The 16,610-nt window shown below is 46.5% G+C and overlaps 1 protein-coding gene across 1 annotated transcript in view; it reads right to left on the minus strand.

The window, feature by feature from the left end:
- Blnk (B cell linker) overlaps nt 1-16,610 on the minus strand; it is a 69,087-nt gene that overhangs the window by 16,655 nt on the left and 35,822 nt on the right. The window contains exons 7-11 of the mRNA XM_051146537.1: nt 13,245-13,332; nt 11,977-12,048; nt 6,064-6,133; nt 3,897-3,933; nt 3,079-3,121 (exon numbers count right to left, since the gene is read on the minus strand). Coding sequence (XP_051002494.1) covers nt 3,079-3,121; nt 3,897-3,933; nt 6,064-6,133; nt 11,977-12,048; nt 13,245-13,332 — 310 coding nt within the window. The remainder of the gene's footprint in view (nt 1-3,078; nt 3,122-3,896; nt 3,934-6,063; nt 6,134-11,976; nt 12,049-13,244; nt 13,333-16,610) is intronic.

Here is a 16,610-nt window from a genome sequence, read left to right on the forward strand (position 1 = left end):
GTGTTACCATGCCTTCCTGTGTCCTGATTAGTCAGGAAATGCAGTGTAAGTAACCTACTGCTGAGGAAAGGGAAAAGTCTTGGGATTTATGAATGATGTGCTCCTTTTGAAAAGTGAATTGAATCAAAGTCTAGGTTACCGTCCAGTGTGTATACTACTTGGATCTCAGCATATTCTGAGGAAGGGTAGAAGAAATAGGCATAAACATGGAACTTAAGAAATGTCTGTTGAAGCCGGGTGGTGGTGGTGGCTCGTGTCTTTAATCCCGCCTCGGGATGAGAGGCAGGTGGATCTCTCAGGTTGAGGCCAGCCTGGTCTACAGAGTGAGTTCCAGGATAGCCAGGGCTACACAGAAAGGCCTGAGAGAGAGAGAAGAGAGAGAGAGGGGAGAGGAAAGGGAGGAAGGAGGAGGGAGAGAAGAGAGAGAGGAGAGAGAGAGAGAGGAGGAGAGAGAGAGAGAGAGAGAGAGAGAGAGGAGAGAGGAGAAGGAAGAAGGGAGGGAGGACGGAGGGAGAGAGGGAGGAGAGAGAGAGAGAGAGGAGAGAGAGATGGAGAGAGAGAGAGAGAGAAGGGAGGGAGAAGAAATGACTGTTGAAGATCATAGGGAACTTTACTAGTGAGACAAAGAAAAGCAAAAGTCACAGGAACTTCAAAGAGAAACCGCGAGAATTGCTGTCAGCGATGCACGTCCGTGCACTGGTGCTCAGAGAGCCTTGGACTCCAAAGCTATGTCAATTGTGTGGCAGGTTATTTTGAACCGTCAAGCTAGCTTAGTGTTCAGTTCTCTAAAGCTCAGAAATTCCCAAAGGAGCACAATGGAAACACATTAGGTTCCAGCAGCCGTAAGCTTTGACCACACTCCGTTGTCTCCTGATTCTGTCAGATGGGGCCTTGCTATCTTTTAAAATCTCCATTTTGGTTGGGCTGTGACAGTTCCCATAATGACAGTAATTTCTCTCAGACTGTCCAAATATCCAGAAATGAGCTCAGGCTGGACTATAGGATTTCTGGTGGTTAGATAAAAGCCAGCATTCCCCAAGGGACTGGTGGAAGTGGTTCCTATCCGCCAAAAGGAGTCATGCGGATACCTGTGGAACCTATCAGGAGAGTAAAGTTCTGGCCTCTGGGCTCCCTCAGTGTCACAGGTACCTGTCACACATCCCAAAGTCCACGCTAGCAACCTCGTCTTTCTGACTGCCTCCTCTATCCTAAACTCCCTCCAGCTCACAGACTGCCGCCCCCCCCCCGCCCAGCTGCTCATTATTCTTATAACCTGGCTAATCCCACTGTTTTATTCTCTGCCCAGCTGCTCATTATTCTTATAACCTGGCTAATCCCACTGTTTTATTCTCTACTCCCCTTCGCTGCGCTCTATTCTCTATCTCTCGTTATCTCATTATCTCCACTATTGTCTTCTGCTTCCAGAGCCCTGGCTATATTCAGTCCACTTTCTCTTTCTGCTTTAGACATTTCCAGATGCCTGCCTGTTTTCTCTCCTATCTGCAATAAAAATATTAACCCTGTTATGGATCAGTCATGTCAGCAGTTTCTTTCCTGCACCCACTAGCATACAAGAACACAAGTAGGTTGTTTCTCTGGATTCCTGACTTCCTGCCCTAGGGTCCCCCAGTCATGAGTGTCTGTGTGTCTGTCAGTCATCTTGGATTCTTTACCTGACTAGTCACTGGTCACCCAAGCAATAGCCAAATGCCAGCTGAAAAAGGAAACTTCTTTTCAACCTGCACCCCAGCTTGTAAGTGTGTGTAAGAGTGTGCCCCCTATGCCCCAACATCCACCTGCCCAAATAAAACCCTGCATAGTCTCAAGTGCCTGGTTTCCTTGTCTGCCCTTCTCATTTCACAATCCTGAGGTCTCCTCCCCAGGGCAAAAGACATCACATTCTCCCTTTGGCCTTAGGTGGCCCTGGCCTAGCCTCTTGGAGTGAGTTCAAAGGAAGCAGCCAGCTAAGCCCCTCTGTGGGACGGGACAGGACGGGACGGACGGACGCCCTGACAAGGATTTCCAAGCAGCAGGGAACATGCCAGCAGCCCAGTCCAACTTGGTTTTGGAAACTCCTGATGCCTTAAAGTTTGCACAGAGGCCTCAGGTCACTAGGATTCCTGCTTATCAGGCTGAGAGACTGGAAAGACAAGCAAGACATGCACGGGATGTCCAGGAACAGAAAAACTTCAAAGGGGGACAGAGGACCAGAGGACAGCAGAGGAGGAGGTGGGGGTAGAAACAGCCTGGGGAAAGGAAAGAAGTGGAAGATAGAATTGCGGGGGCGCCAGGGGAGGGGTTGGGGGGGACGGACAGACCCTAGTGGTGCAATAAAAGCAGAGATGAGAGTTGCAATGAGTGCTCAGAAAGGAAAAAAAGCCACTGTCCCATGAGCAGGGACATCACATGCTCTGTGTAGCCACTGACTTAGGACGAGGCCAAAGGACAAGTACTGAGATGAAGCATAGGGCGCCCTCATGTGTGGAGTTGCGTGGGGGCAGGACTTCAGCGTCTCTATGTTGACATCATGAATGGATCTTACATTCTCATTCCTGTCCCCATTCATGCTTTTCAAATGCAATTTTTAAGTGGGATTATTAAAAAAAAAGAAAAGAAAAAAAAAAGCACATTTGTTTGTGAGTTCCGGTGAGACAGAGGCAGAGAAGCATTTGAAGATGTACTATTTGAACTCTAAACACTTAGCAACAGAACTTCTTTAAATAAACAGAGCTTTGGAAACCCATTACCTTGTCTAAGCTGTTAGTTCTGGGACATGCAGGTGGCTCTAAGGTCATGCATAGCGCCAGCGTATTGCTTTCTAGCTGGCGGCAGCCATTTGCAATAGGTAGGTTGCAGGCAGGCTGCAGCCTCCTCCACAGCCCCTGCCTGCCTGCTAAGCTCAGCCTCCTGAGCTAACTCTGCTGCTCACAACTACAACCCTTTAGAAGGGTTGGCTTTCTAGTAAAAGCTGGCTCATGAATAAAGAAAGCAATTCAGAATTAAGGGTTTATATGCAAACCATCAATTGAAAAATTACTTCTAGCATACATGCTCAGCCTTCAGAGTAAATGCATTTACCTTCACAGCCATTTGAGGCATTCTGGGGAGGGGCAACTGGAGCCTGGGTTAAGGGGTTAAAAAAAAAAAAAAAAAAAAAAAAAAAGCAAAGACAGTCAGCAGAGCAGAACATGAAGATAAAAGTCAGGGCAATATTACAATCAATATGCTGGCAGAGAGTTCTTACGACTGTTCTAAATCACAATCCCAAAGCTAAAGCAGATTCCTGCCCAACCTTTTCACTCATTGAAAATTGGATGAGTTTGTCTCATGGGAGGAGCGGTCCCTTGTGGGTACATCACTTATTTATCAAGAGTATTGATGGGCATTGTGAACCACCTTCCTAGCAGCTGCCAGCTTGTGCAGTGGGCATCTGGCGCATGGCTTTGGTCTCATGGTCCCACCTTCTGTGTATCCGAAGTGATCATCACTGTCAGGTTCTAGAATAAGCTCATGCTCAGCTGGGCTGCCTTGCATCACGGGCTGTCCCAGGATCACCCTGCTCTGGCCAGAAGCTGAGCTTAGTCTGTGGCTATTTATCTGATGCATACTGTCAGCCAGTTGCTCTGGGGTCAGGCAGGCAGGAAGTGGACAGGCGCTTTCTGCAATGATGGATGCATGGATGCGTACATCCTCTGTCATCTGATGCACACACTCAGGGAGGCTAACAGAATCCAGCAAGGACCAGCAAGGACCAGGTACCTTCTCAGCTACCTGACCGTTAGAAGTTCCTGTGGGTTGTCTGGGCAGCGGCTTCAGTTGCTAAGCCTGCTAAGCACAATTGGATGCATGGGCAACCTTAAGTAAGGGAAGCACTTTCAAGGGCCGAATCAACTTACTGTGCTCAGTGACGTCAGTGGTGTAGCTGCTTTCTTCCTGGGGATAAAAGATTAGCCTGGTTAAAAGGCAAGGGAGATGAAGTGGAACTACCATGTCCTAAGCCATAAGGTGAGCGCAGTGGGTAGGATGACTGCCAGTGAAGGACAAATAGGGACGAACAGAGGACTTAACTGTGATGACCCTCCCAAGAGATGGAGAGGGTTGGCTGTCTTCTTAGTCAGTGTTCTATTGCTGTGAAGAGACACCACGATCAAGGCAATTCTTTCTTCCTTTCTCTCTCTCTCTCTCTCTCTCTCTCTCTCTCTCTCTCTCTCTCTCTCTCTGGTTTTTCAAGACAGGGTTTCTCTGTGTAGCCTTTGCTGTCCTGGACTCACTTTGTAGACCAGGCTGGCCTCGAACTCACAGCGATCTGTCTGTCTCTGCCTCCCCAGTGCAGGGATTAGAGATGACTGTTTTCTAATGCCTGTCTTCCAAGAGATCCAAGACCCAACTAGTTCAAAGCCATTGTGATTTCTGACCTGTGCCAACATTCCCACTTATCTTAGCTTTAATGGAGCCTGGACTTCAGTGTTGCTAAGGCTTTATGCTTCTTGTTGGAGTTTGCTTTGAATTCTTTCTTCTTTCCTCTCTCAGCTGCTTACTCTTTTCTCTTCCTCCCCACTGCACATTCTCATTTTTAGTCTGAGAGCTGAAGTATAGGGGATGAGTACTAATAATAATCAAAAGTCTTTAGAGGTCTGTTTGCAACTAGGCTAAGCTCCTCAAAGATTACTTAAATGACTTTTCAAAGTATTATAGTGAGACAATGTCTCACAAAAGAAACAGAACAAAAATGAAAGCCCACAAGAAGCTGTATGTGGTCGTATGGACTTTTAATTCCAGCATGTGGGAGGCAGAGGCAGGCAGCCAGCCTGACCTACATAGGAAGTTCCAGGCCAGCAGGGCTACATAATAAGGCCACGTCTCAATTTTTTTCTATTATTATCACATTTTAGAGATCATGAAACAAGGCTCAGAAAGACTAAATAATTGCTCAAAGTGAAGCCAGGAAGGAAGCTCTGAAATTAAGGCTTATTTCAGTTTCCACTGGGGTAGAATTAAGATTGTAACCATGTAGGCCAGATTTATACATATTTAAGTGTGCTTTTAAAGAAAGATTATTTTATTAAAATTGAGTGTGTGTGTGTGTGTGTGTGTGTGTGTGTGTGTGTGTGTGTGAGAATAGGTGCCCATGTAGTCAGATTTGTCAGATCCCTGGAGCTGGAGTTACAGGTAGTTGTAAGCCTCCTGGCACGCGTTCTGAGAATCAAACTCAAGTCCTCTGAAAGTGCATTGCCTAACCACGGAGCCAACTCTCTAGGTATTAAGTATGCCTTTATAATGAACTATTGGGCCAGCATCTGCGTATGGGTTAAATGGTGGTTTGAATTAGAATGCCCCTGGTAGACTTATGTATTTGGATGCTTGGTTCTTAGTACATAGAACTGTTGGGGCAGGGTGAGGAGATGTGGTCTTGTTAGAGAAAGTGTGTCACCGGGGGCAGGATTTGAGGTCACAAAAGACTTGTGCCATTCTCAGACTCCCTCTCCTCTCTGCCTCATGGTTGTGTATCAGGACATATAAGTTCTCCACTATTCCTTCACTCTAACCATCTAAAACTAAGCCCAAATTAAATTCTTGCATGTGTTGCTTTGGTCATAGTGTCTTATCACAGCAATAGTAAAGTCACTAATATGGTGTTACTGAACATGTCATAATACTTACCCAGCAGTTTCAACGCCACCTTAAGTCCTATAAGCTTTGTCCCACCAAACACCCTAATGCATGCTCTGATGCCCAGGCCACATTTATAGGCCATGCAGTCCTTGCAAATGAAATCAGGGAGAAGACAGGTAAAGATTGAACCCTACTTGGGGATCCCAGCGCTGCTGGGTGCTGAAAGCTGGGGTGCCTTGCAAATCGAAGTGAGCTGATGAACTCATAACTTATCTAAAACCTACTCTATGGAGGCAGGGCACCTCATTTCCAATTTCAGGGGCAGCTCCTCTGGCCCAACATGAAGACTGCCACAGGAGTGGAGAATTAACAGGAGTCTGCGGGGAAGCCGGGTCCCCCCATCCCACACACCTAGACCTTGGAGATCCACTGTCCCCAATCAGTACTCACCCAGCTCGTGGCAGTGGGGATGGTGCGGTGGGAAAAGAAGACTTGGGGTCCCAGACCCCACTCTTTCGACCTGCATAGCACATACATGAGTCAGTCACTGTGTCCTGTCATCGGGGATGGCTGTATTTGCGCCACTAGCCCTTCTGAGACACATGTGTTTTGCATTACTTTTAGTGAAGTGCATACATATCTCTAGGGGCACCGAAGCTAAGGGGCGAACCACTGGGTGAGAAATTTGACACGCCTATACAGGGGCCGGGGGATGGTCTGATGGCTGACGCATTTGCCATGCAAGTGTGAAGAACAGAGTTCAGATCCCCAGAACTCATGAAAATGCCAGGTGGGTGTGGCAGCTTGGTTATAGTGCCAGTTTTGGAAAGTAGAGGTGGGAAGCCAGAGGAATCTAGGAGCAAGACTAACCGTATCGATGAGCTCTGAGTTCTATTGAGGGGCCTTGATAAATAAGGTAGAAGAGTGATAGAGGACGATGATTCCCAGCATCAGTCTAAGGTCTCCATGTGCACATGTACCCGAATGTCTGTGCCTACACACACGCAAACACACACACACACACGCGCGCGCGCGCACACACATACACACACACACAGATGAACAAAGAAAAATGCTACCATATAAAGTCTGACACAGGCTTTAGGTTAAACTGTCACTCTAGTTCCTGGAAGACCCTCTCTTTAAACTCATGGGCAAGTCCAGGGACCCCGGCTCTGGGAGCTCAGTGAAAACACACAAAAGTTCCTTTGAGAGGGAGCCAAGAACTCCCACTCACACTGAGCACAATGTGCAGGCATGCTCAGCAAAGGTGTCTGGAGTTACTCAGGGCTCAAGCCATTCCCGGCACATGGCCCTCCCTGTTCATGCACAGCACACTGAGCACAGTGTCAGTCTGCTCCTCACGAAGGTCAGAACAAGTCCACTCACTCATGGCCAAGTCTGGGCAAGCGTGAGGCCATTGCCCACATGACGTTTCCTGAAGTCATAGAAGGGACCCAGCCACCTTGGCCTTGTATTCGTGCCCTCCCCACCTGCCCAGCTGAAAACAGACAAGCATCAAGAAGGCAGTGAGAGGGGTGATAGACTCCCCACATGGGCAGCTGCTTCTCAGTAAGACAAGAAGGCCCGTGATGAGACTTTTTATCGGATCAAACTGACCTGAATAAACATTGTGTGTGTGTGGGTGTATATGCATGTATGTGCCTATGCATGTGTGTGGAGAGAACAGAGGAGGATGTCAGGGGTCCTGTCCCAGTATCCCGCCTTATTCCTTTTAGACAGGGTCTTCCATTAAACCTGGAACTAGGCTGGCAGGCAGCAGGTCCCAGGGACCCTTGTGTCTCTAGCCCTCACAGGACTGGGGTTATAGTTATATGCCTGTCTTCTTACATGAAATCAAGTAGTGCTGAAGACCTGGTCTCTGGGAAGGTATCCACAGGCCCTGTGGTTTGATTAATTATTTTATTTTATTATTACTGTTTAAAATTTTATTATTTATTTATTTAGGTTTTTCAAGACAGGGTTTCTCTGTGTAGCCTTGGCTGTCCTAGACTTGCTTTGTAGACCAGGCTGGCCTCGAACTCACAGAGATCCACCTGCCTCTGCCTCCTGAGTGCTGGGATTAAAGGTGTGCGCCACCATACCCAGCCACAGACCTGGAAGGCGAGGCATACTGTCCTCATGCATCTCACTCTGAAGAGAAAGGGCTTAGAAAGCATGGCCACAGGGTTAATCTCTTGACTTCTGAACAGGAACTACTCTTCTTCACACACTTGCTGAGTTGAGTGCCACCTACTGGCAAAGCAGAGTGGGTGGTCTGGATTGCTCTGGGCCTTCTCTAGCATCCCAAGGAGCTGTGCTTCTCCAGCATCCCAGGGAGCTGTGCTTTCTCTAGCATCCCAGGGAGCTGTGTCTTCTCCGGTATCCCAGGGAGCTGTGCCTCCTCCAGCATCCCAGGGAGCTGTGTCTTCTCTGGTATCCCAGGGAGCTGTGCCTTGTCCAGCATCCCAGGGAGCTGTGCCTTCTCCAGCACTGTTTCTACCTATGGCTTACCTAACTTGGATGCAAGTTTAGGAAACATATAAGAAAGGAAAGCACATCTGTAACTGTCAGGCCTCAGACTGTCCATATAGCCAGAGATGAGCTCAAACTGGGCTACAAAATGATTTCTGGCAGTTAGATAAAAGCCAGTATTCCTCAGGAACTTGTAAAATTGTCCTCCACCCCCACACCACCCCCTGTCTTCCAGAAGGAGCCATTTCCCTTGCTTCTCCAGGCCTTCAGGCTCCCTCAGTATCACAAGTACTTGTTACACCTTTCAAAGTTCACACTGGCATCCAGGACCTTCCCTCCCCCCAGCTATTTATCCTCCTTATAATCCACATGATTTGTCCACCCTATGCGCAACACACTATCTTTATCTCTCTGTCTATTGATAATCATTTGCGATTTTAAATATCCTCTATCTACTCTTCTCTTTCTCTCTCTCTCTCTCATTCTCTCTTTATACTATGTTATGTTTCTCTGTCTGTCTGTCTCTCTCCCCCTCTCCTTCTCTCTTCTCTCTCTGTTTCTGTTTGTCTGTCTGTCTGTCTGTCTCTCTCCCTCTCTCCTTCTCTCTTCTCTCTCTGTTTCTGTTTCTCTGTCTGTCTGTCTGTCTGTCTGTCTCTCTCTCTCTCTCGCTCGCTATCTCTATTGTTCTCTTCCTCTCTTCCACTTCCCCAGCCCTGGTCATGTTCAGTTTGCTCCTTTTTTTCTCTGCTCTGGACTCTGCCAGGTCCCTCTGGATATTTTCTCTCTCTTACTCACAATAAAAAAGTCACATCGGCAGTTTTATTACTGTGCCCCCTCACATACAGTAAGCTATACACATCACAGGAGAATCAACCAAAATGCCATCCAACCACGGTGTGTGAGTCCCACTGCGATCATCTAACAGCTGAGTAAAACTAAACATTAAGGTTGACATCGTGCAAGGTAGCCACTCATGTTCATACAGAAGAACTCAGGGCAGCAAAGGCAACCATGTCTGAAAAAGCAGGAAGCAGATAAAAGGTCCAAGTCAGACTTCAGCCCTACCCCACTGGCTGGTTTTTCTCCCGAGCTATCTTTTTCTCCACGTCCCCAACAGCATGCCAACCAACTCTCCCTTCCTTTCCTCTCCATAAATAGCTTTGGCCATCAGACAGAAGGAGAGCCTTCCAGCTCTGCTCTGAGGTACCAGAGTGTGGTGCCGGTGCAAAACCCATGCTCTTGGGCCAGATAAAAGTGCTTGCCACCAAGCCCAAGGACGCAAGTTCAGTGCTAGAACCCACATGGTGAAAGGCGAGAAGCAATTTGACAAAGTTGTCCTCTGACCTCCACTTGTGAGCCATGGCATGATCATGTCCTGTCCCCTGACAAATACATTTTTAAAAATCCACCATGGTCTTATATTAGGAAGATAGCATTCTAGTTACTTCCCTGTCATCAAACTAGCTGGGTGACTTCTGACAAACACTGTCTCAGGTGCTCTGTGAAATGGGGACACTCATGTTATAATTCAGTTTTTGTGGTCTGATAAATCCGATGTTTCGAAGAATCAGCCAGAATCAGTAGTGTTGGGAAAGGAGCAAAGATTTCTGATGGCTAAAAACCTTAGAGTGAGGTGAAAGAGCCAGATGCTCAGGGCCACATAGTGAGTGATCCTGTCTATATGAAATGCCAGCAAAAGCAGGTGTATAGCAATGAATGCAGGCAAGCGGTTGCCTAGAGCCGGGAGTGGAAATAGCACTGGCTATATAAAGACGGACATAAGGGACCTTGGGGACCGGGTGGGCATGGAAACGTTCTAAAAGTGATCTGTGGCAAGGTTACATAATGTGTTACTATAAACATCACAGCTCATAAGAATCACTGACTTTATACTAGTATGGGAGAGTTTTATAATATTCAAATTGTAACTCATAAAGGCTTAGTGAACAGGATTGTTATTAGTGTTTTGTGACAGATACCCCAGTGTCCCTGGGTGCTGGCAGAGTACAAGGGGTTGCAAATGTGCTGTCTGTACCTCACTAATGCCACATGGAGGCTCAGAGAGGGCAACGTGGCAGGGCCACCTGAGCTGCGGCCCAGGCAGGCTCTTCGCTCTTCAGTCAAGACTCCATATTGTTCTTTGGGGCTTGCTGCGCAGGTCAGAGTCATCACTGTTGCCTCTCTGGAGAGGAAGGAAGGTGCTTCTGCGACTGTTCAGGGAGAATGGGGATGGACTCCTCTATTCATCATCTTGGCCCTTCTGCTCTCTTGTGTGCAGCCAGACCAAGGAGCACACCAATAAGATGACACCAGTGGTGGCAACCCTGGCATCTACCTTCCTTTCTGAAAGAGCCCAGTTCTTGGTTGGGACGCTCTAGGGGAGAAGTGTGATGGACAATGTGCGAAAAGCATAAAAGTAGCAGGGAATAAAATCAGCTTCAGTCTCTATCCGTCCTGAGCAAGAATTGCTTGTTTGAAAGGTGCAGGCTGGGGTATCAACTGCTGCTTACTATCTCAGCTGGGAACTCACAAGGCTTCAGCATGCCCTGCTCCCTAGTGTGCCCGCCCACCCCCTCAGCGCTTGGCCCCCGTGTGCGCCCGCCCCCCCCCCCCCCCCACCCCTGTGAGTGCCCAGCCCCTGTGTGTGTTTTGCACACCACTCTCCTTCAGGTTCACATTCAACACTCATTCTGTTTTTCCTACCCCTCCACCCCAATCTCAGCACTTTAAACTCCAGGGCTCCAGCTCCTTGCAAGCATTCTTGGAAACTCTTATTTTCTGCTATTATTAGAGCATGTAGCATCCTGTACTCTGAGCATGTACACAAAACATATTACCTAGCAATTCTGCAACAATTTTGGCTGCACTAGTGTGGAGTTCAGTTTTCACATTTATAGGAATTTATAGCTTTCAAGGGTTTATTTATTTACTTACTTATTAATATTGGTTTGTCAAGACAGGATTTCTCTATGTAATAGCGGTGGCTATCCTAGAACTCACTCTGTAGACCAGGCTGGCCTCAAACTCACAGAGAACCCACATGCCTTTGGCTCCTGAGTGCTAGGATCGAAGGAGTAGGCAACCACTCCCTGGCATGGGTTTATTTTTTAAGGACCAACATTTTTAAATGATACCTGCTAGAGAAATCGGGTGCTCCCCTGGCCTGTCCTTAGAGACAGCAGAGCAGCTACACCCCCACTAGTTGCCAACCCTTTAAATTGTCCCCTGCCATTATGGCCCTCTCTGTCTCTCTCTGTGTCTCTGTGTCTGTCTGTCTGTCTGTCTATCTGTCTGTCTCTCACTCCTTGTCTCTCTTATGTCCCTGCTCTCAGACAACCTTTTGCAGGCCACTCCTGCCACTCTCTGCCCCATAAATCTCTTGCGTGAGATATGTTGTATGGTGTGATCTTTGCAGCATACATTGGCCATGGGGACCCACCAAAGCACTCCACAGCTAAACCCTAACCATACCAACTCAGAGACAGCTCAGAAATACAGATTTTATGTACTCTCTCTTGACAAAGGTTGCAGACCATCCAGAGGTTTTTACCCTTTCCAAATTCTCACTTGGAGATAAGTCCCTATGGACTGAGCTGTCAGGTTTGTTTAAACTGGTGGTTCTTACCACCTAGAAGTTAATCCCAACTCAGAGATACTTGGCACCACCTGGGGATGTTTTTGTCCATCACATTTAGGGTTATGATTTTACAGGCTAGTGTGTAGAGGTCAGGCCACTACCAGAGAGCCTGTGGGCACGGACGAGACAAAGACTTTGTTCCCAGTTATCAGGACACTTGGGGATATGGATGATTGTTCATGTATGATAATATATATAATATATATATATATATTGAACAGATTCAAAACCAAACCACACATTTACTGTACCTGTGACATTTCCAGAAGGAGACACCGGCTTTGAGGAGCTGCTTGGTTTGGTTGATCTGTTCACCATGGGAGCTGGAACACACAAATATGCACACACACAGGGTGGTTACAGGCACGCTCCACTGAGGAAAGTTCTCGTAGAGAGAAAGATAGTCAAACCAGAGAGTCTGCAAAGATTCGTGACACCCTCCTCCCCCAATCACACAAACCATCCAAAGAAATTACAGGGCAGCTCTGGGATGGATGCATTAGTAATTTAAGGTGTGAAATAAAGATGGCCTACTAAAGCATGTACCAGACTAGAGTACCGCCCACCTGGAGGCTTGGGAGACAAAAGAGGGTAAAGGCCTCGAAAGCTTTGTTTCGTTTTAATCCAAAGTATATTAAACCCAAACATGGCGGTGCCAATCAGTCACTACTCTGTTCCCTCTTATACACAGCTTCTCTTGGATTTTGAGGTGGTTTAAGGGCAGGAGAGAGGGGATGTGCAGGTGTTGTTTTGTGCACTAGGTGGCTTAGTCCTAAAGCTGATGCTCCTGCTCAGGCAGCACACGAGAGAATTGTTATGAAAAACAGGAGAGAGTTGGTCTTGGTGACACACGCCTATAATCCCAGCACTCAGGGAGGCAGAGGCAGGTGGATCTTTGTGAATTCATGGCCAGCCTGGTCTACACATTGAGTCCAGGACAGCCAAGGCTAAACAGAGAAACCCTGTCTCAGAAAACCAACAAACCAAACCAAACCAAACCAAAACAAAACAAAAGCCAGCAGAGTTGAGGACAGTCCTCTCTGACAGTCCTCTCTATTCCCGCCTATTAATGGGACGTGTCATCTGAAGAGGCACCACCTGCCTGGTCTATATTTTCCAAAGGGCACTGCTTCCACCTGTGATCAGAGACAATGTGTTTGTGACAGCGTTTTTCATCCCCTGCAGGACTTACAAACAAAGTGTCCCATACGCTGAGACACTGTGGAGCTGAAGAGCCAGGATACAGAGTACAAGAGCTCTTGTTTTATCATTGTTCCACAGACTTGCTCAGGATGCAGTGTTTGTAAGTCGACCCTGCGAGTGTTAGCTAGTGAGAGCCATTCTGAGTGAAGGCAGCTGAGGATAATAGCTCTGGTGATTTGATAAGCCGATTATAAAACCGTGAAAAGCAGAAGGACAAAGGCTCTGAAGCAGAGTCTCCCCTAGCCAAAGGGGGTGTGGCTACAGAGGAGCAGCACCTGCTAGTCTGAGCTCCCCAGTGCAAACTCCAAATGCTTACCTTTCTCAGCAGGCACCGGGCTCGGGCTGCTTTCTCTGGGATGGATATAGTTTTCATCATTATCCTCCACAGGGACCACATAATCAGCCTAAAAGAAACATAGAAACGAATGAAGAGAATGCTCACTGTACACTCATAGTTGACTGTGCAAGAAGGATTTTTGTTTATATAAACGCTTTAATGGGCTACAAATCACACACTATAAAATTGCACTGGGTGAAGTTTCCAGTGGGGTGCCTTTTGGCATTTAGTTACCCATTGTTTCTATAGGGGCTTGTCTACTAGACTGTGGTCCATGGATGCTAAGCTCATGGCTACCGAAGCCCCTTAAGTAAAATGAATAATATCACTTGTACTTTCTGTGATGAAGCGTCAGGAGCAGATGCAACTTACAGAAGGAAGCATTTACTTGGGCTTTGGGTTCCGGAGGGCTAGGTCCCCATGATGACGGGGAGCCACAAGAGCAAGCAGGAGGCATGATGGCAGGGTCAGGAAGCCGAGAGCCTGCATCTCTAGCCACAAGCATGAAACAGAGCCTTAACTGGACTCAAAAGCCCATCGCTGTGACATACTTCCTCCAGCAAAGCCACACCTCCTAAACCTAAGCCACACCTCCTAAACCTAAGCCACACCTCCCAAACCTAAGCCACACTTCCCAAACCTAAGCCACACCTCCTAAACCTCCCCAAACAGCACCACCAGCTGGGAGCCCAGTGTTCAAGTGCCAGAGACTATGGGGGCTACTCTCACTCAGACCACTACGTCAGTATTCAGCCAATGATTGAGTATTCTAATCTCTAGGCTTCTAAAATACCTAACATGGTGTTAGGCGTGCCTTGCAGTTCGGGTCTGTCTTCCTTTGCTGGCGAATGCTTCTGAACATCTCTTCAGGTGCTTACTGTACATACGCATATCTTTGGATATTAATATCCTTTCCCACTTTTAATTGGGTTGTTTACCTTTTTATTGTTATGGTATATTAGCTCCTTGAATGTCCTAGATATTAAGTCCTGTGTAAGATCCATGGCTTGCATTTTTTTTTCCTCCAGTGTTTAGTGGCTAGTCTATGTGGCACAGACTAGCACTGAACTGAAGTCATCTTGCCTTGGTGTACCAGTGTTGGGATTATAGGCATGTGCCATGCACCTTGCTCAGGCTTTTCTGATGCAACACTTCAGGCACAAAGATCTAAATTTTCGTTTCCTTTGCTGCTCATGTTTTGGTGTCGTTAAAAATCATTTCCTAACTCAAGGCCATAGAGATTTATACTTAGGCTTTTTTTCCTCTAAGAGCCCATTAGTTTGACATCTTACATTTAGGTCTATGATTCACTTCAGGCTAATATTGTATATGGCATGACATAGGGTTTAATTCCATCATTTTGCATGTGGATACACAGTTTTTCTAGCATTATGACTTTTTAAAAATCAACTACTTTTTTAAAAATTTTTATTAAATCTTCTTGGTCCTTGTCAACAACCAGTTGGCCACAAATGTAGAGAAGGGGAGATTTTATACTGATAAAACACAGTCTATCCAGATATTAAAAATGACTTTTCTAGTCTGTCCTGGTAGAATGACGAGAAAGCTACCAGGAGAAGAAATGCAAACAAACAAAAACCAAACAACATCCTCTCCCTTGGCCATTTTAACAGCCCTGTCAGGTAGGTACTACCACCAGCTCTGAGGTACAGAGGAAATACATGGCTTGCACAAGGCAGCAGATACAGGCTTTGAACCCAGTCTCTTCAAGCACTCATCAGCCACCTGCCTGTCTCCTGCAACCCACCCTTCCATCTCTTCACTCCTTTTTTCGTTTTTCCCTCTTTCCAGCTAGTCGCTGTTCTCATCTCTTCTTTGCCTTCAACAGGAGTCATCCTATCTACACTGTGTAGAACCTGGTCTCTTTAGAGAAATGCTACTCTGGAGCTGAGATGGTTTTTATTCCAAAAGAGCAATGACAGAAAAGACTCGATCTGATCCCAACAAATTTTTTTGTTCAAGGATGGAAGAAGTTCCAAGATACAATGTACATTTCCAGTACTGCACTTCAATGGTTCAAAATTAGTACCTGCCAAAACAAAGTCCATGGTGAAGATCTACCACAGTCTGCACCTTAAACAGCCCACAGGCATTACTGTGAGGTTCTCATATATGCTCCATTATCCCATAAACAGTCCATAAAACCATAGCTGTAATGTAAGCAGTTATTAATCTTAAAAAACAAACAACAAAACAGGGTCTCTTTCTCTCTCTCTCTCTCTCTCTCTCTCTCTCTCTCTCTCTCTCTCTCTCTCTCTCTTTTTAATCACAGGCTGACCTCAAACTTGCCATGTATTTGAGGGTGACTTTGAACTCCAGATCCCCCTGCCTCAACCTCTTGAGTGTTGTGATTACAGACATGTACCATCAGCCCTAGCTAGCAACTGATCTTTTAAATGCAAATAGGTTGCTCTAGTGGCATGACCTCCATAACAGTAAAAGGACTTCAGTGATTATAAGATATGTGTCAAAGATATAGGTAGGCCAGGGATGGTACACAAGTCTGTAATCTCAGCTACTTGGGAGGCTGAGGCAGGAGGATCATAACTTTGTCAGCCTGTGCCATACAGCAAGTTCAAGGCTGGATAGACAGTTTATGAAGACTCTGTATTGAAATAAAAATAAAAGAGCCAGGTATGCCTTTGACCCCAGCACTCAGGAGGCAGAGGCAAGCAGATCTTTGTGAGTTTGAGGACAGCCTGGTCTATGTAGTGAGTTCTAGGACAGCCTTGTCTCAACAAATCAAAAACAAACAAGCAAAAATCCAAAATAACAACAAACAAAACAAATAAAAAATTAGAAAGTTTTGGAGATACAGAAGATGCTGAGTACTAGAAAAAGGTGTGTGTGTGTGTGTGTGTGTGTGTGTGTGTGTACGTATCTGTGTCTCTGTGTGTTTGTGTATGTGTGTGTGTGTATCTGTGTCTCTCTCTGTGTGTGTATGTGTGTGTGTATGTGTGTGTGTGTATCTGTGTGCATGTGTGTGTCTGTCTGTGGACATATATGTGTGTGTTGGTTTTGCTTTTTCTTTCTTTTTTGTAGATTTTTTTCCCCCTCCTAAGACAGGGTACCATGTAGCTTAGCTTGGTCTTGAACTTATTCTGTAGGAAAGGATGACATGAGCCCTGACTCCTGAGTGCTGGAATTGCTGGTCTCTGCCACCATTCCTCATTATGTACTGGAAATGGAATCTAGTGCTTTGTGCGTGCTAGAAAAAATACTGTAACAACCAAGCCACGTCTTTAGTCTTGTGTGCAGGTGCAGTGTGCACAAAAAAAAAAAAAAAAAAAGAACCTTGGGTACTTAGTGGGCTTCTCATTGGTC

Source organism: Acomys russatus, chromosome 5, assembly GCF_903995435.1.
Source record: "Acomys russatus chromosome 5, mAcoRus1.1, whole genome shotgun sequence".
NCBI classification, from domain to species: Eukaryota; Metazoa; Chordata; class Mammalia; order Rodentia; family Muridae; genus Acomys; species Acomys russatus.